Below are 24,193 nucleotides of genomic sequence, written 5' to 3'. Positions count from 1 at the left end.
TTTTAACCCTATTATTTCCGGGATGGCCCACCTGTTTTTTCGAGTAGCGCAGACGTCATAGCTAAAATTATTTGTGTAGCATGTCATAGATGTTAGGCGGTTATTTTTCACAAATCCTGGTCTGCACAAGATACCACCTGTTTTTGCATCAAATCATAATCATACAATACTTCATCCCACCATATATTGAAGTTATGTATAAAAACCTAAGAAAACGGCAAATACATATATGCTCTATCAATATGGCATAAAAAAATTTCAGATAGCTTACCCCCTATCGCCGTAAAACCAAATAAAATTAGAAAAGTTCACGTAAGAAACAGAACTATAAAGTATTAAAAAAAGTTACATCACCCCCCTCTCCGTTTGCATAATAGGGTTAGAGCTATCTTTTTGCATGAAATAAAATTTCTTTAGCATTTTTGAATTAAAAACAAATTTTCGACGTTTTTTGGGCGCCAAAACCAATTTTCAAAATATCTGCGCATCTTTTTCATTTTTTTAAAAATCTTTAGCTACTGGTTTTCAAGATATAAGTTTTCAAAATTCGGCTATGCGAAATAAGATGTTATCAACTAGCTGTAAGACATGTAATAGCTGTTACTGAACGTAATTACAGCAAATAAATAATAAAATTTAAATAAAATAATTCAAGTGAATGGTTAAATTGAAAGACCAAATATCATTACTCGGAGCTAGCTCGCGATGTCATGCATAACTTCTAAGTCAAAAATCTTATGAATTAACCCTGTTTTTACGAAAGAAGATGCAAATTCGTCGACAACTTTCTAAGCTCTTACACGAACTTATAACCTTTTTACCCTCTTAATCTAAAAACAATCTGCAAAATTGCAATATTCTGTGTGAAAAGATCCGGCAAAAAAATAATAATTCATGGTGACACCGATCTGAGTTCTTAATACAGGTAAACCATGTTAATAGTCATTTGATTATACTCTATTTTTAACCATGCACAGGTAAAGAATCAATAATAGTTGTAATAATTGTTAAACTAAATTGCCTCTTGGATTACATTTAGAAAGTTGTACCGAAACTATAGACTCGTTTAATCGTCCACTTATCCATCTTCTTTGAGAATTTGACTTGGGAAACTACTGCGCCTAAAATTCCCTTTAACTTACAAATTCCTATAATCCCTTTAAAAATATTTTATATAAACAGATGTTTTCACAAGCCAGTTTTATTTCAATGTTTGTAAATATTAACTATATATCATCAAGTTGCTAGATGAAATAATCTACAATTCCCATCTGTTTATTATAATTTCTATTCTTTTTAATTAATTTATTTTACTCTGCATACCTATTTCAAATGGTGTGTAGCAATTGTATACACAATGGAGTTGCTAGCAAGGTTGTTGATTCCTGTATTGTTTTATGGACATGGTAAAGCTTACTTTTTGACGTACTTTATTCTTTTTCTTTTATCGACGTCTAAATTTAAATTTTCCAAATTTCAGTGACAATAATCAACAGCTGGTGAATTACAGAATAAAATTTTTCCTTCACGTTTGTCGTGTTTCTGTGTTGTTGTGCTTGTTGGTTTCCGTGTAACAAAAAATATTTTCTTATAACACAACGAACTCTGTCATATAGCGAAAGTACAAATTATATATTATATATTCACAGATGTTTTTTTAAGATTAAATAAATTTTTCCTTCATATTCCTTATCAAAACCGAGAATAAGGCCTTGGAATTCTAATTGAAAGTAAACAAACAAAGTTGTTTTCTAAACGCTACTCTATAAAGTAAAAGGAATTCGCATCTTACACTTGTAGAAAGAAGATCACTGCATTTTAGGAGCGGCTAAAGGACCTGGAAACATATCAACACAATGCTAACCATATCCCAGTTTTGTATAAATCCACTTTTTATTCCACAATAATAGCTAAGTTTTGTAGAAGATGTAGTTTTATTTCGATACATTCACCGTTTATGCACCTCTTTGAACGTTGACTTTGCTTAAACGTGTGTGATATTTGACACAATGTACTGATCTGAAATGAGAAATGATGTTTTTGGTTGCTAGGATGCTTTCGCAAAAGAAAGCATAATGCTGAACAGACATTTCTTTTTTGTTATTTAGCTGCATCTTTAAGGTGCTATGAAGAAAAATACAATTCAAAAAGAGCAACAACAAGAACAATAAAATCATGTCCTTGGGGTGGAAGCTGTATAGAAGCTGTCATCAACTCGACAACATACACTGATACCAAACATACATTAATCACACATATACGACATTGCTCACCTTACAGTAAGAATGACTGCCACCTTTTTTGCACATTATATAGAACGTACCAACCGCCTAACACAAGAGTAAACAAGTGCTCGGTAAGTAACCGTCCCTCGCGATATAAAACTGCTTCGTCTATAAATCTTTGGGTCATGTGGAAGCAATTTTCTATGATGGTGTCTTTCTATGCACATTTATGACAAAAAATTCTTTTGCCCCTTATTTCTTTAGTCATACTTTTATTTGCAATGCTTTCCTTAACGTAAAAAGCTTTTCCATTTCAGGTTAAATGTTGTCGGACGAATTTGTGCAATATTAATCGATCAACATCAGCGAATGCAAAATTAACAGACAATATCATATCTTTACTTGTAATTATCCTAGTAAGCTTATCAATACATTTTTTGCAGTAAAAAAAATTACACTGTAGATAAATTTAGTCGAATGTATTTGTGATTGTGAACTCAAAGTCAAAAGTACAAACAATTAAAATATGTATTAAATTTTATAAGGATCAATATACTGGTGCGTAGTGTTTTGTGATTTAAAAATATGTTTAAGATTCTGAAAGTGTAAGATATTGTACATTTGTAGTATCGAGGTTCAATGACGCACACGTTTTATGATTTCACAGCCTATCAGTGGTTATGTTGGCATCTTAACAAAATGCAAGGTTAAGTGGCCTGGGTGGCGAAAAGAAAGTCCACAAAAGGAACAACAAATTCGAACCTTAATGCTACCCAGCTGAATAAATTGGCTTCTATTGATCGAAGAGTGAGAGATATTACGAAATCAACTCAACCACCCGTGCTAAATGAAATAAAATCTTCTGATAAGACTTAAAATAGTTGTATTAAGAACCAAGATCCCCTCTATTGAATATCACACCTTACTTAAGAAAAGTAAAAAAAGAGGTAAGCGAAGGGCAAAAATATTAACGCTTGTATGCCAAATAAAGAAGTCGAAGAAAGGTAAAGCCTTGGTCTCTAGGCGAAAGGTCGTAGGTCCAATCCCCGCCGAGTTATGCCGAAAACTATAAATGTGAATCGACCTTTCTGTGTAACGTTTAGCAAGATAATAGGACTGATATGTTAAGCAATAGTCGAGAGGATGTGGTGTGCACTGATTCTGTTGCCTAAATTGAAGCTTTAATTGCACTAGGACTACCTTCGCAGAAGCCTTATTTGTAACAGCACATTAGCAACCGAAGAGGCTATCCTGGTAAATTATAGTAGTAATAATAAGACTGTTGGAATTTTGGAAGTTTATTGAGTGCTAGAGAACTCCATAAGGAAACTCTCTCTCTACCTGTTCTACTGCGCGCAAACGTAGCCTACAGGTTTTAAAAAAATAACGAAAAAATGCCTCCGCTTCATTAATATTATCCACCATTGTTTATTGAAGAAAAAAGAAAAAAGGAAGTTGTCAACATAATTGCATTCTGTAAAATATATTGGAACTTGTAATTTTTACTATTTTAAACTATATTAAAAAATTGCACTGTATTGACAAGCCATATTAAACCTCCACGATTCAGAAAGAATTTGATTAAGGCAAGGGGAGAGGTTAGGGACAAAGAACTATTAAACACCTGTGGATATCATAATTCAGAAATATTTAACTTATCATGCCTAAGACTAGGTGAAAAATAAAAGAAGGTAAGTAGTAAACTAGTATTAGCTTTTTCTTTAATGTCATCGAGTTCTTTAGCTATTTTTAGTTGCAGCGCTAAACGATTTTTTCAATAATTATTTAAGAATTACTTCTAAATATTATTCAATTTTATTTAATGTTCAAAATGTCGCGTAGGGCACGTGGGCAGAGTTTAAAATATATTAGTAGCTTTCTCAAGCGCGTCAGCACAGCATAATAGTCCACGTGGTGGCCCACGAAAGTCTAAACATTTAGGAAAAGTGATCGTGCTGGCATCAACGACAATTAGAACATTTCAAGAGTATGGGTTTAACAAAATTTCATTTTAGAATAATAAAATCATCTTTATTTGCAATGTAATTTTAAGTTATAATCAATCAAACTCTACTGAGTGGCTCTATCTAAGAAACAAGTTGAATTTAACCCTATTTAATCCGGGGGGGGGGGGGGCTGCATGGCTATAATACTTACTGAGTTTCTATATTTATCTATTATACCTGCATGCCAAATATTTAGGTCCCATGCTCTTCAGAGGCTTTGATATTGGCCATTACTCGAAACCACCCCTAAAAATCTTTATAAAACCCTTATGACGCAGAAAATATAATAAGTGTTGTTCAGATTATCCTTATAACTTGAAAATTACAGCACAACTTTGTTTCATCAAGGAGAATCTTTTTCCATGTTTTGGACACGTTATTAATCCGATTTCCTGATTTTTTCGGATATTACCTGAAAATCAGAAAAATACGGATTTTCGGGCAATATTTGGCAACTTTTCATGCGTGTATGATGTAAGTATATCATGTAAAAAGCAGAAGATATGTTAAATAACTTTTATGTAGCTATCAGAAAATTCAAACAGAATGCAAAAATTTGCTCTGGAACTATAGTAATCGAATATTAAGCAGATGGTGGCATTTTGAACAAATTTCAAGATTTTGATGACGTCACAGAATATGTGATGACGCAAGAAAATATTTATTGCAGCCATTTTGTTCCTTTTGTGACGTACTATAGGTGCGTCAAGTTTGATTCAATTTGAACAAGCCTATGAAAAGTTATTGAGGGAGGGCGGAATCAGCCCCCCTCCCCCCGGTCATAATATGTTCGAAAAACCGCGGACCGAATTGGATATAATAGGCTCCCAACGTTTGATTGATCCAAAAGGAATGAAGCAAACACTTTATTTACACAGATTGTGCCACAGTTGTTTGTTGGATTATGAGAACACAGTTAGCATAAAAATTTAATTATCCGACCTACATGTGCAAATGAGCTTGTTTAACGCAGAAAAAGTCTAATATAACATCTCTTTGACAATCTTAACCCTATTCGTCCAGGGTTTTTCAACATATAATAACAGCGCAGGGGGATTCCACACACAATCAATAACTTTACATAGGCTTGTCCAAATTAAATCAAACTTATACTACGGCACAAAAGGAACAAAATGGCACCAATAAATTTTAGTTTATGTCAGCACATTTCTCTGTTGTCATTGGAAGCTAGAAATTTGTTCAAATCATGCTTTCTGGTTAAAATTCAATTACTTTAGTTCCTGAGCGAACTTTCTCATTCTGTTTGAAGATTCTAAAAGGTAAATAATAGTTTTTTAACATATTTTCCGATTTTTACAAAGCTCGTATAAAAAGTTGCAAAAAATTGCCCGAAAATCTGTTATTTTCCCCAATTCTCGGGTAAAATCTTAAAAAATCAGGTGATCGGATTAATCTCATGTCCACAACATGCAAGAAATTCTACTTGAAGAAACAAAGTTGTCTCGTAAGTTTCAGTTTCTAAGGATAATGCTAAAAAGAGATGGCGTAATGGCAAATAAAAACGCCTCTGAAAGGTATGGGACCTGAAAATTTGGCATGCAAGTTTTTATTAAATAAATATTGAAACTACTCAGTAATTATCATTGCCACGCAAAATAGCGTAAAGGATTCATAAAGAAATCCGTAGGAGGGGGAGAGGGGGATTAGGGGACCCCCCTATTCCCCGGTACCGAATAGACTGATCAAACATGAAAAAAGAATTTCTTTAAGTAATTCTTAAATAATTGATGAATTCATTAATTTTATATCTATTTAATAATGTCCAAATATAGCTAAACAAACGAGGAATTTATTTTCATCTACTGTATAACCGATAAGGTGTCAATACAACACAACACAACACAAATATAAATAAATAAATACACATATCTCCAATGAAAAGGGAGACGAACAAAAGTTGTTAGAAAAGCCTGGATTCTGAAACATGATGTTACTCATTCTTTCGTTTGTTATCGACAAGTGCTGTTAAATCAGAACCCTGCGTACGAAAATAAATGATTGTTTAAGCATTGTTTCAAAACAACGGCAGTGAATTCGACAAAAGCAAATTAGGGGCTAATACGAATATAGAGAAATAACGAGAAGAGGAAATAGCAACGAAATATTGGCCTAACGTGTTGAATTTATATATTAAGCGTTTAAATTTTTATCATAATATTTTCATGGTTGATCACAAAGTTGTATATCTTGCTTACCTGCTGTCAGGAAACAAGAATGAAACTTTTGAAGTTTTTCATATTATTTGTGGCAATTCTTGGTGTGGCGAGTCGCACAGTAAGTATGTTATCTGACAAGTAACAGTGTAAGATATGCATCAAATTCATTCCTTATAGATCATATTAAAACCGAGATATAAGAAAACAACATTTAAAAGGATGCTTGTGATAAGGACAAAAATTAGACTATGGCTAAACATAACTAACTCCCAACCTTATTAAACGGCGATAAAAGTGCATAAGATTTCGAGAAAAATCAAATATGTTATAGATTATTCTTAGTTTATAGCAAAAATTCGGTTTTTTCTTACTTATAAAAATATACTTTGAGCCTAAAGCTTTTCTTAATTTTTTCTTATTTTTCAGTAAATCCCTTGGCCTGTGTTCTTATACACGATTCTTTTACACACGAATGTTGAAATTCTAACCATGCTAGCCATTATTCTTTGTTTCTCTATTATGTTAAACAATACTGCGTATTTTTATAAAAGAAAATGCGTGTCCTATAAATAAAATCGTGTACTGTAAAACTACTAATTTAACGCGCCCTCCAATTAACGCGCGGGGACCATATTTGGTAAAAATGCTAATATACCTTCCTCTAATTTTAATCTAATTTTTAATTCTAATTTTTTTAATCGCGTGCTTTTTTATTTTTTATTTTTTGTATTTCATTTTCCTTTAATGATTTACGCGCAGCCTATAAAAAACAAAAGAATTATTAACTTAAATTAAAGAAAAGGAAAATGGACAAAAGAAGAAGATTACAAAGAAGAAGAAATAGCTTTTTTCAAAGAAAATTAAATATTAACACACTTCAAACAGTCTTGTAATTTTTCGCGCATGTTGGTATTTTCCCCTAATTATTAACGCTCATTCAGGCTCTAATTTTGTAATTGATTTTCTCTAAGAAAAGGATCAAAAAAAAATTAAATCGTACTATACTTGAATATGTTTTTTTTAGAAACAAAAATGTCCTTCATGTGAAGGATACTCGTGTACATCATTTGTAGATTGCAACTACGGATACTGCTGGAACGAAGATTGGCAACACTGTTCTGATTTTGACTGTGTGTTCGGAACGTGTATACCGACACAAATACCAGGCGATCCAGCAAAACCTCCAAAAAATGGAGAAGAAACTCTTTCAAAATCTCAAATGGACGACAAAATGATATAAAACAATATAATCCTGAATTAGGTGTAGTCATTATATTTTGTCTCAAATATATAAAGTAATAAATAAAAAATGGCCTCTTTTCTTTTAGAAAAAAAAAGTCATTTTAGAAGATAGCACGATATTAAATATTCTTATTCATTTCTATCCAAGTAGTGATTTATCACAAATATTTCCATGGTTTATTGATAAAAAAATACTTTAGGAACAATACAATAGACAATATATTGGAACAATTTTTTTTAAAACAGGGCGCCTTACTATATATATTTGCATTAGTACACATGCTAGGTTTTACGAATTCGTTTCAACAAAGAAATTTCTTTTTAAACATATTGGAGCTTATAATTCTCAGTGCTTAAAACCCTATCACACTTGCACTATGTTGGGGCTTCTTGCACTATGTTGGAGCTTCACGATTCGTAAAGAATATGATTAAGTGCAAGGGGGAGGGGTGAGAAACAAAGAACTTAGAAGGGACGACAAGGTGAAAAAAAAGAGAATGTAAGTAAAAGATGCTGAACAATAAAACTCAGGCGGCTTTAACCCTAAGAGCAACCACATGTTTTGGGAAAACTGGAATGAAATATGAGCCACGATTGTTGGAATAAATGTAGTTTATGGTTGGCATCATTAAGGAGCCAACTCATCCTCCTTTTAAACCATGAAGAGAAATAGCCACAAAAATCTAGTTTACAAACTTATAGCGGTTTAAAATTTGCAAATTTCAATTTATTTAAATTTACTCAATATGATTATATATTCAAAGACTCTGGTCCGGACGATCTATAAGAAGTATTCAATACTTTGCGGCTGACGCTGATGTGACCGTCTTTTTTACTTTCTCAAGAAAATGAAGCAAGTTAGATTTTTATTTGCTGTTATTAAGATTTTCACATTCTTTTGTTCCTTATAACTTAGATAGATGAAAATATTAAGCTGAGATTTGACTTAAAATCATAAGCAACCTGAAAACATACCCAACATCAACCATGGTTTCATACTTCTTTACGTATCGAGAAATTTGTTATTGAATAGTGTGAATTGCTTCATCTGCAAATAAAATGTTATTTAGATAAAATATTTTGGGTAACTAAATACATAGCTAACAAATATAACTTGATATATTTCTTTTTGACTTTTGCAGAATACAAATTCGAGACACTGAAATCAATTTTTTCTGCAACTCGTCTTTTTTTCCACTCTTTCTCTTTTAAACAGTAATTTTCGACAATATCAGTGTACCTTTTCCTGTTATTCAAACATAGTGATCATTTGATTTATGTTCTGCCTTTGCCAGCATGCGCAAACATCACCTAAAATCCATCTGATAGTGCATAAAAAATAGATCTTCTTCTTTAAAACTTTGCACTATACACATTTTTAGAGCATAGATTATCAAAGTTTGGGAAAGCTGATTAATCGACTCAGTTATTCTTTTATGTTTGATTTAAAACTTCATTGGTAACTTTATTTTACCATGGTGTTGCCAATAGATTCTCCTAGCTGTGTATTGATTGATTATAATAAAAAAGGATTACATGTGTAAACCGACTGGTTTTTTTATAGCTGTTTTAAATTTCAAATTAATTGTTTTTCAAGCTACGAAGAACTCTTTTTACCTATTAGGTTAATTTATCTCTATCAAACTTTGCTGTTTATTATTCCCTGTGATGCTTCCCGCATTTTGTTAAGCTTTCAGATCATCAAGATATTTGTTCAATTGTTTCAGACCAGAATTGTGATAACAATATTACAAACGCAATCTCTATTATAATAGCCGTATCCCGTCTGTCTGTTTGTGCGCGAGAAAAATCTTGCGCTACAGAGACACGAATTATGCGATATACAAAGGACGGACGGCCCATGGATTTTTCCACAGGGCAACGGCTGGTCTCTATTATAATAGCTGTATTCCGTTTGTCTGTTTGTGCGCCAGAAAAAAGTCCGTTACGGAAACACGAAATGCGACATATAAAGGACGGGCGACCCCGTGGATTTTTCCACGGGCTACCGGCTAGTCTATATTATAATACCCGTATACGTCTGTCCTTCTGTCTGTCTGTCACGCAAAATAGTAGCCGTGTAGCGAGATAATTTATCCACGGACCGCCGACTAGTATGAGTTTAAACACCAAATGTAAAGACCGCGCTTAAAGTTTCCATCATTTTACTGCTAATTTTTTGGTTGCATTATTGATTGTACCTGACATAGCCATCTATAAATAGGTCAAGTTCTTTAGTCTCTTCGGAATCTTATATATTAATTCCCTTGCGTGAGTAAAACTTTAATTTTAAACTCAATTAATTCGAAGCCCTATCCCGCACACATTCTATGGGCCTTTATGTGAGTAATTGTCACTTTATTGTAATTTTTTAATTGAAAACAAGGTCCAGTAGGCTCATGGACTTATATTTTTATGTTAAAACAGCAAAAGGAATTTCCCTGTAACTGCATGATTATATTTCCATCGTAAAATTTCTTTCTGTCAAAAAAAAAAAAAATAGTTGTTGCTGGAGTGTTTTTATTATATATTTTGTCAGTGCTGTCTTTTAAAGCGCAACGTAGAGCGGTTTTTTGCTAACATGTTGGCCCACAAGAACTGAATTCTAAGCAGAATTATTTTTTTTGTTTTTCTCGCGGAATTTTTGGATTCCATAGACGTATTTATTTAAATGTAACTTTTAGCCTCCACATTTCTTTTAAAGTTTGAGAATTTAGGATAGATCAGACAATAATGTTCTACGTCCTAAACAGATCCTAGGTTACTCTTGTGAGTGTTAAAGGCAGCTAAAAAACTCTATATTAAATGTAGCTAGCTAACTTTGTGTGGATTATTTATAATAGTTTTGGGCAATCCTTTCATGCAAACTATGTAAAAAACGTAAAATATGTGAAATAACTTTTATTTAGCTTTCAGAAACTTCGAACAGAAGGTGAAAATTCGCTTCAGAACTAAAGTATTTGAATTTTAAGCAGATAGTGGTATTTTGAACAAACTTTAAGCTTTTGATGACGTCACAGAAAATGTGCTGACATAAGCAAAACTTTATTGCTACTATTTTCTCCTTTTGTGACGTACTATAAGTGTGACAACCGCCCCCCTCCACTCGCCCGGTCATAATATATTAGAAAAACCCCGGGACGAATATTAAGAAATAAGGCAAAGACTTGTTCCCAACCCTAAAGGCAACGAAATTCAGAAGACTCCTGAACAAAAGCTATTATAAGAAAATCACTAGATACAATGATGTGAATATCTTTAATGTTGAGGTACAAATGTATAAGAACCAAACCAAATAATTTGTTTTGCTCCACCTTTCTCTAACTTCGGTTCGGCAATTCTGATAAACCTAAGCAATCTGGACTAAGCAACAACACGTTTTGAACCTGGTCCCTCGAAAGTCACAATTTCCACGTTTACCCCTGAAGTTCGGCCTATAGGCTGATCACATGAGGAAAGCCATCCCGGTTTGTCTGTTAGGCGGGCTGATAATTTTGTGTTATCATATGAGGAAAACTCAGTCCGGCTAAGGGGGCTGAAATTGAGTCACGCGACTTTGTTTATGTTTTGCGCGGTAACAAAGATAGCGCCTTTTCCTCTCTTATCGTTACACTAAATTTATTCCTTTCATCCTTATTTAATAAATCTGTTGGCATAACAGAAACTTTTACTAAGCCAAAAGGTTTATCATCATTGCTATACAGCTTGACCATTGATAAACGAATTTCTGAACATAATCTTGGCTTATTAGCATTGAAATCTTGACACATAAAAATCATATTTGTCTTGAATTCCAGGAGGGAAGACAACAAATCGTCGATGAATTCAGATTCCCAGCGATTTTTTTTTTCACTTTTTTTGCACCAGAAGGACCAGCGATAGTATTGCCTGCAATACTGATCTTTTAAATGTTTAGCCATGCGCACCAGCTAAAAGAACAGCCCGGTTAGCTGGGCTGGAGCAATCACATGAGAAATTTCAGCCCGCAACAAAGCGGGACCCGAGCAAACCGAGCTGGTTGTTTCTCATCTGATGGCAATTCATTTTTTATGAGAAATCCTTAATTAGAATCAAGATCTTGGCAAAAAGCTAGCCAGCCCGATTAACCGGGAAGCTCGCCTCACGTGATCAGCCTTTTAGTTAAACAAATCTGGCAATTCAATACTAATGGAGTATCTGAAGCTCCGTCATCCTCAATTACGCGGAGGTCATTGGTACGCACACAGCCAGATTGGGGACTACGGTAATTTTTTAAGGCGTGAATTGCGGCAATTGCTTAAAAACAGTCGAAAAAAAGGGAAAAGAAAAATGGGACCAGTAATCCGGAATTTTTACGAAGAATCATTTAACGAAACGAATGAATGCGCAAATGGTTTTTGAGACTAGTTGTTTCACTGACTAAGCAAATAATAAGAAGGTTAAAAAAAGTCATTTTATTTTTCCAACCAGATCAGCTGCGGAGAAATTTCGGTTCTCTTCTGTAAAATTGATCAATCTTCTAATTTTCAAATATTGATGTATACATCGAAAAAGTTGGTGGATTGTATGTCATGCCATTTTACAAATACATACATTCAAAAACGAAAAAGAAAAAAACCCTAGTGGCATTCTTTTGTTTGTTTTTGTATTATGTGTAATAAGGTATACTGTTAAACACTTTAAAATCGTGCAACTGGAATTAAACAACAAAAATGTTTGCAGCAGGCTCTTTGTTGGAAAAGTAGGACAACATTTAAGAAATGTTTGGAGAGTTTCAGATTTACAAAAGTATGGCAAGAAGCTGGTCTGTATAGAGGATGTTTTCAGTACAACAAAGCCACTGTTCTGAATACTATTCTATTCTAATGTCACATAATAAGAAAGGAATTGGTACTTTCAGCATGTCATGTATTTAGTGTTCTTTTTACATCTTTGTTCTTAAAAATGTCGTTATAGTTTTAAAAACATGTACACTCCAGTAAGTAATTCTTCAACTTTGTTACGGGAATCTTAGTCAATTTAATAATCAGTGTGGTCCAGATGAATATTGGTATCGCATTGCCGTAAACAAAGCTAGATTATGGTACGTATCATCTATTTTAAGCTAACCTTCTTTAGATGAAATATTTGAATGTAATATTTCTCCTGAGGCAGAACCTTTTTAAGGCATAATATTTGTCATGTCGACTTATTAGACCATAATCCCCTAAGCAGACCGGGTGAAATAACTACTAAAGGAAACTAGCTTTTGTCCCACCTGTTAAATCAACAGTGTCCTTAATCCGCCTGAAAATAACAGAATAATACATCTCTTTGTGTGGTTTGATATGATTCATTGATAACTGTGTTTGATTGTGTTTTTCTCCATTCCTTACGCTCTGACAAATCTTCATCCAAACTACACACAACTGTAGATCCTCTACAAAAGCATAAAAATGTACAGTGGGAGGAGCTTTTCCAGTTCTCCATCCTTTATACAGTTTACCACAAGTAAACCTATACCCAGTCTATCCATAGTTGCAATATCTAATTATTTATTCCACTCTAGATAAAGTCATCAACGCCATGCATCTGGCCAATAGGATTTTATCATCTAATCTATCACAACATGGACATTCCAAATAAAAGTATACTTAATTTATAGTCCCGTTTTCATAACCTACTTAAAGTCATTCTCCTAAGAAATCTGAAAATAAATTTACATTGCAAGAAAGTGGATTAACTTAGCTCTTGTAATGCTAACTAACCCACCTTCAATTAATAACGTTATGTTGAAGTGTTCGTCCTGGATTCTACATTAAGTATGGAAGCCATTCCGCTAATTTTAAAGAAATGGTGATCATCATGGAATGCCTTGGTAACAGTTGAGGATACCATGTGTTTGTGTGCCACGTTACCACAGCTATCACCATTTAGGATGTCTGGTCTAGAATCATCTTGTACAAAAGTCTGTTTCTCAAACAGAATGGTGGAAATGTATACAGGAAGGTTTGAGATCAATCTTGTTGCATTTTATCTGTTCCCTGGCTGCAGGGATCTGTTTTTAATGCTATACATTATGCGAGTTGATGTGACAGACGTGATGCAAAAAGATCCATTACGGGGTAACCAACCAACCAACCAACCAACCAACCAACCAACCAACCAACCAACCAACCAACCAACCAACCAACCAACCAACCAACCAACCAACCAACCAACCAACCAACCAACCAACCAACCAACCAACCAACCAACCAACCAACCAACCAACCAACCAACCAACCAACCAACCAACCAACCAACCAACCAACCAACCAACCAACCAACCAACCAACCAACCAACCAACCAACCAACCAACCAACCAACCAACCAACCAACCAACCAACCAACCAACCAACCAACCAACCAACCAACCAACCAACCAACCAACCAACCAACCAACCAACCAACCAACCAACCAACCAACCAACCAACCAACCAACCAACCAACCAACCAACCAACCAACCAACCAACCAACCAACCAACCAACCAACCAACCAACCAACCAACCAACCAACCAACCAACCAACCAACCAACCAACCAACCAACCAACCAACCAACCAACCAACCAACCAACCAACCAACCAACCAACCAACCAACCAACCAACCAACCAACCAACCAACCAACCAACCAACCAACCAACCAACCAACCAACCAACCAACCAACCAACCAACCAACCAACCAACCGACCAACCAATCAACCAACCAATCAACCAACCAACCAACCAATTTGTCGAAACATTTGCAAAATTTTTTTCACTCTAAAAAATCGATTTTTTTGTCTGAATTCGGAAGTACAAGCATCTCGGTCCACAATCGCTTGTTCAAATAGCATAATTTTTTGTTGTTTTAAAATATAGGTATAACTTCGCTAATATTTAGGGAAAAGGAGAGAAATGCTACCGTAGTTGTTTCTTCTGATACATTAAGAATTTGTCGGTTGGATATTTTCTTTATCTTTCTACGAATTGCTCAGTGGTTAATGTGATCAATGCATTTTTCACATGCTTAAAATTTTTTTTTCTACCTGTCTTCTCTAAAAAACATAAATTAATGGCACGATGCAATAATAAAGAAATGACACCTTTTGCAACATTTATCATGCTTGGATGTGACAAAATTTGATTATACCATGCTCGCCATGTTGTCATCTTGTTCCAATTGGAGTTAATCTGACTTGTGGCTGGTGGTAAAAGAAGATCACTTACATATAGAAACAGTAGCCAGAAAGATGAAGTAAACAAAGAACAATGTAGAAAGTGACGAACATAGCGTCTGGTATGAACTGCCCAAAATATGGAACACATAATCGGACCAAACACAAATCATTCTGAAGAAAACCCTGTACTTTTCCCAAGAGTCTATTGACCTGTTATGACAAGTGTTGAATAACTAATATAAGATGAAAGTAATAATAATAACATAGAAATAACGGGATTTATTAGTCCGACATTTAACAAAAACTGAATAAAAACATATGAAACAGAATCGTAATTTTCACCAGAAACAGCTGATAATGATAAAGCTATTTCTTTTTCTTCTATTGTTATAACAAACAAAGGTCTTAATTAGAGGACTGTGTTGAATGCAATAGTACCTTTAATTTATTTTCCATATCTATTATAAAGCCATCTTTTTTTCCCTTTAAGTAATAATTGTTTTAATTCATTTTTTTTATCCTGAATAAAGTAGTCCGTATTGATCTGTAAAAATTAAACTACGTATTCCATAGCCCTAAGTAAATATGGACGGAGTGTTTGCAACAAACAGACAATATCTAATTCTGCTTGTCACAGGCGGTTGAATTATTATTCAGTTAAAATAATGATAAATTCTGTTCTACAGTACTGACTTACTTTTTGATTTCCATCTAAAAACGCTCAAACCATTTTTTTACATCATTTTAAAACCAGCTGTTTTTAATTGAAGATAATGTACTTTCCATTTTTATTTAATTCCGCCAGATAGATATATAAAGCAAAATACGTGTTAATATTTCACAGGCTCGATGGCCTTTGTCTTTGCATAGCTGTTCTTTCACATATCACAACAACACAGCGGCCAGAATATATATTTCTACCATTAGGTATAAAAATTGAGTTTATCACAAGTAGTTAAATCTTGAAGATTAAGCATGATTTGTGTTGGGTATGGAGCTGTTCTGGAAATTAACAAGTATTTTCACTCCATTATTGCCACACATGCGTTATTTACAAGCTTGCTAACAATAATCCTTAATTTAATCTATTTAATTTCAGTGATCAAATTTTCAAGGAATTTGCTTCCCATTGATGTTATGTACATTTTTCTATCCGTTAGTGACTTATTAACTGGTCTTTTGTCAACCTCAAGTTGGTGTTTAGCGTGGATTTTAGCCATCCATCATTCAAAACATTATTGTTCCATTTGGGCCTTCTTCTCTAAAAGTGGACATTTTTTAAACTCAATGTCTTTTATGCCAATTGCTTTTATTACCATTGATATATATTTGTCAATCACTTATCCATTTTTTCACGAGAGGCATGTGACAATTCTCAAGAGTTTCATTTCAGTCATCTTGTCCTGGTTCCTGGCTATAACGTTGAACGCATCATTCATTTTATTGTCTTTTAAGAAGTGGTATATCTATGAGTTGATAACAGCTTTCGTTGCAATATTTTCCACCATTGTATTTTCTCTGGTGCATTTAAAAGTTTATTGTGAGATAAAAGATATGTGCAAGAAGGTTCCTAACAGCAATTCAAACCAAATTAATATACTAAAGGCCAAGAAAAAAGCATCTAGACTTGGTATCAAAATTTTGGCAGCATTTATTTTATGTTTTTTGCCAATTAGTACTTGCTTTATGTATCGCAACTTCATGGGGACATCGACATTCTTAATAAGCTACCCAGAACAAATTGCACTCTGTGTTTTATCCTTAAACCCTCTGTTGGATCCTTTTGTGTACTATTTCAGACTTTCAAGAATCAGATCAAGAATATATCGACTTTTCTATAGAGGCACGGTGTGTCCCAATTGTCCTTAAAGACTTGTAAAAATAAAGAAACTTGTACATGAAAGATACGTACCTTGCATTTTATTTATTACTCGTTTGTCTTCATATGAAAGTGAGACATAATGGAAAGAAAAAAGTGGTTTAGATAAAATTATGGTACCTATTCCTTATATATCTCCAGGGATTTGATACCTGTTTTTATGGTTTGAACGTACGAAAAAATGTTGTGGTAACTTAATTATAATACCATGGAGGTTAGATGGATAGCCATGTCTAGCCATCTTAAACAAACCAATTTTAATGGCTACAAACGTAGATTTCAAGGCAGGATCTTGCTGAAGGCAGGTAGCCTTAGTTATTCTTATTCTTTCAAAATTTAATATATTATTATTTACTTGTATGTTAGGGTTGTGGCTAGCTAGTTAGTCTTTAGCTACTTCAAACCGAAGAGAAAAGTGGCCAAATGTAGTTTGGCTAGCTACAACAAAATTCTTTATTAATAAATCTTATGCTAAATGCAGGTAGGTAGCTACACCTTGTATTGCTGCCATGAAAACTTAAAAAATAAAAATAAAATAAAATTGCTAAGTGATTTTCTGAGCTTGACGGGGTAGCGGCGGGATGTTTCCCGTGTTTTTATTTAAACCTATAGTCGCGATAAACTTTTTTTGGAAAAGGGTATTACCTCTATACACATGTGCAACACCGTTTCCCTGTACTAAGCGTTCAGCCCGTTGTGTTAACAACGGATTGTTTCCTGTTTTTTTTGTTTAAACCGAAGATGTGATCTGTTTTTTTGAAAAGGTACAACGCCTATATGGACACACAAAGCGGTTTACCTGTATATAGTAAGCGTTTAGACCAGTGCTAAAGAAAAGTGTATCACGTGTTGTTATCTAAACCGAAGTTGCGATACAGTTTTTTTAAAAATGATATTACGCCTAAACCCATAAGCTACACGGTTTACCTGTACTAAGCTCTCAGTCCAGTGTTAAAGACGGGTTATTTCTCATATTAGTGTTTAACCCAAGTTGCGATAAATTTTTTTTTTCGGAAAGGGTATACATTTATACAGATGTGCGACAATGCTTGGCTACCCTAAGTCCTCAGCGCGGTTTAACATTTTTCAACTTTCACTGGGAACATTCTATATACATATACTAAAACGCTCCACCTGAACGTGTGACACATTTTACGGTTCTTATTAATCGCTCTGCCGGGCGTTCTACGCCGGGCAACACAGTTACTTGTGGCTTAACCCAGCCTTTCGACGTCAGTTCCTCCTGGCTAGTCTTTAAGACTACGGAGACCCCTTTACAACATACATTTTAAAAAATAAATTATTTAAAAATCTTATTTCATAAAATGTTTTGTATTGCTTTCTGAAATAAAAACTAATCAGGAAATAGGATAGAACAAGGAAAACATATTATTTCTTCTCTATAAGAATGGCTGTACGTTTGTCGGCAATGTGGTACGCGGTGATTTCTCCCATCTAGTCATTGAGAAAGCGAAGCGGGGGTTCAATTTGTTTTATTTTTTTATATTTTATTATATATTATTTTATTGTATTTTATTTAATACTTCATACAGTAATTATGATTTATCTATGAACCCCCGTAAGGTTTGTGAGCCGTTTCTTTGCTAATTAACGCTTTTTAAGCAATAATATGCTTCATTAGAATATCAGGACATTTCAGGTTTGAAACAATAGCTTTATTGTTTAGAACAATAGAATAATGAATAATGTTCTGTAATAATGTAAAGTCAGAATAATGTTCAGCCTGGCTGGAATATTAATATACCTATAAAGACTGCATGTACGACATGAAGTATGCTTAGAATTCGATTTTTATAACACAACATTTTTCATTGTTATTCATACCACAACTTTATTTTATCATTAAAATTTTGCACACGGGATTAATCCGATTTCCCAATTTTTTCGGATTTTACCGTAAATTGCAAAAAATTAGATTTTTGGGTAATTATTTGGCATTTCTGTCGTACGAACTATGTAAAAACTGGAAACTATGTTAAATAACTTTTATTTTTCTTTGTGAAACTTTAAACGAAAGGCTCACTCTCGTCCCCAAGGTTTTTTGCCTTTTTGATACGAGAGATGACGTCGAAAAATACCTAGGTATCGTTGACCTATTTTTGAAATATGATTACTTTAAACATTTTTGCATAACTATGATGATTCTTTTCCTTAGTCAGAATTTTTAGGTATGAGCTAGCTCAGTATTTTCAGCGCTTGCAAATTACGATTTTAGAGACTTCTCCTCAGTAAAATGCACTAACAACATATTTGTTTGAAATCAGATGCGCAAGAATAAATCCTACAAATATTTATATTTCTACGGATCCTATTTGCAAAAATTTAATAAATACTTACTTAAATTGATGAATTTTTCAAGACAAAGAATATAATAAACTTAAAGAATGGGGAATCTCTGAGAAATCCATGAATTTCAATAATGCCTTAACCGTATTCGTGCAGAGGCAGGTAAAATCAACCCACTCGCAGCTTAGAAAGACGCTGTATCTTAAAAAATTAGCCTATTTGAACTGAAAATTAGCGATTTTTTTTAACAACTGAATAGCTTTTTTTGATATAAGAAAATAGGAAACTGGGTTGCACCAATCAAGCATGGCACATATTTTACTTACCAGCTCAATATAATACTTTTCATCAAAAGGAGTTTTGATAATAAGCAACCATTTTTATACAGTAAGTAAATACACCTTAATGCAATTATCATAAAATGAAGTAACCTGATTGGCTAAATAATTCTCTACTTCTCTTTTCCGTTTCTCGTTACTTTCTGTACTATAAAGCTGATTCAGTAGGTCAACAAAAGAAACGGTGAGAAAGGTATAACAAAGAAGTCCAAATTCAGGCTTTAATCAGCACGAAGTTATGGACAATATCATGTGACAATAATAATAATAACAATAAATAGAACTCAAGTTTTTTATACGAATTTTAATTAACGAAATGCACCTTACAAATTAACATCTCAATAAAACCTAATAAAGGTATAACAATGGAAAGTTAAAAAAAATGAACATTTCAAAAGTTTGTTGCGATAGTGTTTTCGTGACGTCGTTAATCCTGCTGCTCTATACAACTAATGTAAAATCCACACAAGGTAGATAAGAAGCATACAATTGCTCCAATCCATCCCATGATGTAGCTCCATGAAAAGGGGATTAATTCGTTTAGATCAAGTCCACCAATAAGAAATAACTTTCTTGTTTCAATAAAAATGATAACAGCCGAAACTGATGTGACGCCAGCTACGATGAGAAAAATAGCGGCAGCAAATCCAGCAAAACGTCCAGTGAAGAGCGTTAAAACACTCATGGCGACCGCACAAATGCTTGCAAGAACAGCAACAATCAAAAGACCCCTTAACAGTCCAAGTCCGTATTTTTCTACTACTGAATTTGGTAGTTTTAAGCAAACATTTTGCGAATTAATTTCTACACAGCCCTTCCACAAACCCAAGGTGGACTTTGGAGACTTTATCCACGCATTTCCACCGCAGGAACTTGAAAGAAAAATTAATGCTATGATTGAACCAATAATGAGGATGATCTTGGCTGGGCTTGTCTTCATTGTTGCAATTTAATTTTTAATTATTTTTGGCTGAATTCAAAATTTGGTAGAGCTTTACTAAAATAAAAAAATACATTCTTGACTTTTTGTAAGAAAGAAAAATAACATAACATAAAGAAAAATAACATAAACAAGAAATATCATGTAACGTTTATACCACTCTTATTGGGTACCAAGGACGGACATACAATCCTTCTTTCATACAATAATAGGTAAGACGCAAACATTGACTATGGAGACTTATTATCCTTAGCCACAGGCGTTTTTTTTATAAGAACACAACCCTGTTCTCACATCATATTTCCAACAATTTGAACAATCCGAATCCAGAGATTAAGAAAAAATAGTGCAGACTAAATAACAATTTATTTGGCTCTGTTGTTTACGAACATAATTATAGAGCATCAACAAGAAATAATTTTTTCTTACTTTAATAAATTAGAACTACAAATCGGCTGAAATCTAAAGTAGTGCTCCTCACTGTTAAAAACAACGTTAGAACTTTCTTATTATCAAAAAAGAGATATTGAAAACCAAAAATTGTGGTTAAATATACAGCTGTGGAACCGATGTTATAACGAAGCTGAGTTTTGCTTATTGATCTGCGACTTATTTATCTGCGTTTTAGCTTATTAAGAGACGCAAGCCAGCAACCAATTTCTTCTACTCTATAGTTCTCATATGAACAGAAAGCCAATTTCTAATCATCAACGTATCTCAAGCCATTTAAAACTGCAGTCTTGCTTTTCTAGTAATTTGCATTTGCATCAGGTGATTTTTTATTACTTATCACAAACGTAAGACTGAAATACAGCGAAATAAATCACTTTCATTTGTAGAATAATTAAGTTTTCTATTAAAAGTTGTGCCAATAATAGCCAATAGTAGCTTGTCGTAATGACACAAAGGTCCATGCGTTAGAGCAAGTTTATGTCAATAAACTATATACAGCATCGAGGAAACACTTTAAAACATGGAACACAAAAAAGTTTTTAAAACAAAATGTTAGCGTTGCAGGTCAGGTTGCCACATAGTTAAATTAAATCATGTCGCATACCAAGTATGGAATGCTTAGCACAAATTAGTTTGTCTAAGATATACACGTTTAAAAATGGGATGGTGTATTTACTAGCATATACAGGTATAGAAAAATACAAAGTATTTACAAGATCGAAAGATCAAAAAGAGATCTTTTTCAAACCTGAGCTATACAACTTTTAAAATGACAAATTAAACGTCAATTTTACTAGCCCCGTCCGAGAAAGACATATCTTCGATAAAATGCGAAAGATTAGGACTATATTCGAGTTCCATCCGAAACTAGAAGCTGTGTGTTCCACAGCTAATAAATATATGTTCCCTATTGTATATAGGTTTCATTATAACTATTTTCAAAAATGAAAAAGATACGTTTTAAATGTTCACAAAATTCCTGCCACAATCCATTTAAATAAGTTAGTTAAATAATGTTCTTGTTTTTTTAGATGGATCAAATAAAAAAACACATATACTAACCTGATAGTTTCTTTAGTTTTTATCGACTTGTAATATTCCACTTTAAAAAGTTCAGTCACACAGTCACAATCCTTACGTTCGTGAATTCGTGCAATTAATAATTTCGTCAAGCCCATTATTCGATTAAAATGCTGAGCAATGACTCTTTTTGATTGGACAAATAGATTGAAGAAAATTGCAATGATGTTATTATAATCTTTAAGTAATTGTCAACAATTTTATTTTTTCAATGTTTTACACTTCCTTAATCACTGTTAATGTTGTTATTACATCAAGCGGCTCTGATAAGGAAGCATAACTTTCAGCTACCCCTCTTAGTATTCCACAGACAATACTTAACTGCAGAAAAGCTCTTGTAGTCTTATAATTAACCCTATTTGGTATGGGGGGCATAAAGTGCCCGCAGCATTTTCAAAGTCTAATAACTTTTTAAATACTGTATGAAATTACCTGAAATTTTGTGACTTTTCCTAAATTTTATTGGACGTTCGGAAAATAAAAAAAAATATTTCCGAAAATTGTCCTGTCAATGTCACTTTCTCCTTTTTGACAGGTGGCCATATCAACTTTTTTTATTGTAGTGCTAAAAATAAATGCTTTCTAAACTAACCAGTTGTATGAATATGGGATTATGTATGTGATAGTGACAAAAAGTCATCATACAATAGTGACATGCATACTGTGTAATTTGCAGACCGGAATATTGGTAATTTACAGACCAAAATATTTGTAATTTCCTATTTCTCTATTTCTATTGTCATATGATAATGTCATAGGTCATTTTGTCCCATGTCAATCCAAATTGTCTTTATTGAGTAGCTACTGACGTAAGTGCTAATAGATATACAAAGTTTTATTCCATGACAGGTACTAACACTAAGGTTCTCAAATATATGTTTTTCAAAAAAATTCTTAAAGATTTTGATCGATTTCCATTTTCTGCTTAGAGAAATCCTTTCTCTTTATACCACCTGTTAATGTTCCTAATAATATCTTACATTCTTATATTACTTTTTTAATGACTAGTACTGTAAATAGTTTTAAAAAAGATAAAAAAGAGAATTTCCAAGAAAGACACATGTTCGTCAACCATTGTCTCATTATGATGTCATCACTTCTTGTGATCACATGTCAACCTAAATATTTTGTCACTAATTAAGTCACAACATATTGATGCTTCTTTGGGCCAAGTTTCGTCACTTAAAACCAAACCGAACAAAAGTTACAGCCCGCGGGCACTCCCCCCCATACTTACAAGGGACAAAAAAGCCCATACCAAATAGGGTTAAAGATAACTAACGATGATATATAGTGATGGAGGTGGTCAGATCCAGCGGTGGGGACCATTCGATTAAACAATAGACATAGTGGTGTAACCGAAAAGCGTTAGAAATTTCAAAATAGCAGTAAGCAAACTCGAGACTTAAAAGTGATATTGACATTAACTACACAGCTTGATTGAATTAGCAATCACACTGAAAATAGGGACGCATCGCATTGTCAACGTAATATAAGCATTAGTAATTCATACAACATTGACGTGCGGAAGGCCGAACTTGTAAGTGGAAAAAAAAAACCAATTAGTGGAATGATTAAAAGCAAAAATTTTGACGTTAATCACAGAGTTAATTAAAGTGTTGCGGCTGTTAAATCTTTATTTAGGTTGATATATCAATGTTCTACTCGAAATAAAAAAATATAACTTTGCATTGTCGGAGACAGGGCGCTTATAAGTCATAGTTAATGCCTAATGGGAACCGAAGTATAAGTTGCTTTTAAGCAGTGTTTACATGACTCAACTAATTGAGTTGCTATAACAAATTGAGCAGAGCAGTGCTTCAATCAGTTGAAGCACTGCTCTAATTTGTCAACACGTTGAAAGGAAGTTACTATAGCGGATGTGGGATGTAATCCTAAGTTTATTTTTCTTTTATAACTGAAAGCACTTCAATGAAATTTACAACTAAGCTGAAAGGCTGTTTACACTTACATGTTTCAAATTTTGGATTTAACCTAGTTGAATCGTGTAAATCCTGCTTTAGGAAGTTACTAATGCAGAAGTTTATGCTGGATAAAAATACCATTTACTTATGAATGAATGAAGGTTATGTAGACAGAGTTTTAATTAAACACGCCCCGAAGGTGAATGATTTAGTACAAAAGGAAGCTGCAGTGATGGTAAAATCGTTTTTCCGTCGCTATTTTCAACTATATGGCTTATTAGAACAACTCCATCTTACTTCATCCGCCGCTGTTGCAATCAAGCGCCCGCCTGTTTCGACCAAACAACCGCGTATTGAAACTAGCGACCGCTTTTTCAAGCCTAGCACCCGCCAGTTTGGGTCGAAATTAGCGGGCGCTTGTATTAACTGGCGGCTGCTATTTTGAAAGAGGCGGCC

At 33.7% G+C, this 24,193-nt stretch overlaps 3 protein-coding genes across 4 annotated transcripts; 2 read left to right on the top strand and 1 right to left on the bottom strand.

Annotated features, from left to right (window-relative positions):
- The first annotated feature begins 1,286 nt into the window (after positions 1-1,286).
- On the top strand, positions 1,287-3,050 carry LOC130649330 (uncharacterized). Of its 2 annotated transcripts, none has more exons than XM_057455588.1 (3): positions 1,287-1,406; positions 2,109-2,356; positions 2,543-3,044. In XM_057455588.1, the coding sequence occupies exons 1-3, from the start codon at positions 1,358-1,360 to the stop codon at positions 2,669-2,671; spliced, it is 426 nt and encodes a 141-aa protein (XP_057311571.1). In that variant the 5' UTR covers positions 1,287-1,357; the 3' UTR covers positions 2,672-3,044. The 2 variants fall into 2 exon arrangements, with proteins under 2 accessions (XP_057311571.1, XP_057311572.1); XM_057455589.1 differs by lacking the exon at positions 1,287-1,406 and adding an exon at positions 1,419-1,878 and having other exon boundaries at positions 2,543-3,050.
- Positions 3,051-15,480: 12,430 nt separating this feature from the next.
- LOC130648454 (histamine H2 receptor-like) lies at positions 15,481-16,892 on the top strand. The gene is made up of 4 exons (XM_057454507.1): positions 15,481-15,500; positions 15,660-15,742; positions 15,915-16,663; positions 16,836-16,892. Exons 1-4 carry the CDS (start codon positions 15,481-15,483, stop codon positions 16,890-16,892), a joined length of 909 nt encoding a protein of 302 aa, XP_057310490.1.
- A 2,725-nt stretch (positions 16,893-19,617) lies between these two features.
- On the bottom strand, positions 19,618-22,026 carry LOC130648906 (uncharacterized). The gene is made up of 2 exons (XM_057455035.1): positions 21,795-22,026; positions 19,618-20,336 (listed from the first exon to the last, which is right to left on the bottom strand). The coding sequence occupies exon 2, from the start codon at positions 20,277-20,279 to the stop codon at positions 19,767-19,769; it is 513 nt and encodes a 170-aa protein (XP_057311018.1). The 5' UTR covers positions 20,280-20,336; positions 21,795-22,026; the 3' UTR covers positions 19,618-19,766.
- Positions 22,027-24,193: the final 2,167 nt, after the last annotated feature.

Source organism: Hydractinia symbiolongicarpus, chromosome 7 (assembly GCF_029227915.1).
Source record: "Hydractinia symbiolongicarpus strain clone_291-10 chromosome 7, HSymV2.1, whole genome shotgun sequence".
Lineage (NCBI taxonomy): Eukaryota > Metazoa > Cnidaria > Hydrozoa > Anthoathecata > Hydractiniidae > Hydractinia > Hydractinia symbiolongicarpus.
The sequence above is the reverse complement of the archived record's forward strand: the minus strand, read 5'-3'. Positions and strand labels throughout refer to the sequence as shown.

Bases quoted from the DNA above. Each gene is read 5' to 3' on its own strand.
- LOC130649330 (XM_057455588.1), top strand. From the start codon at position 1,358: ATGGAGTTGCTAGCAAGGTTGTTGATTCCTGTATTGTTTTATGGACAT. The intron at 1,407-2,108 runs GTAAAGCTTACT...TTTGTTATTTAG, and splicing joins TGTATTGTTTTATGGACATG to CTGCATCTTTAAGGTGCTAT. The intron at 2,357-2,542 runs GTAAGTAACCGT...TTTCCATTTCAG, and splicing joins CAAGAGTAAACAAGTGCTCG to GTTAAATGTTGTCGGACGAA.
- LOC130648454 (XM_057454507.1), top strand. From the start codon at position 15,481: ATGATAAATTCTGTTCTACA. The intron at 15,501-15,659 runs GTACTGACTTAC...AATATTTCACAG, and splicing joins ATGATAAATTCTGTTCTACA to GCTCGATGGCCTTTGTCTTT. The intron at 16,664-16,835 runs GTGTGTCCCAAT...ATATATCTCCAG, and splicing joins GACTTTTCTATAGAGGCACG to GGATTTGATACCTGTTTTTA.
- LOC130648906 (XM_057455035.1), bottom strand. From the start codon at position 20,279: ATGAAGACAAGCCCAGCCAAGATCATCCTCATTATTGGTTCAATCATA.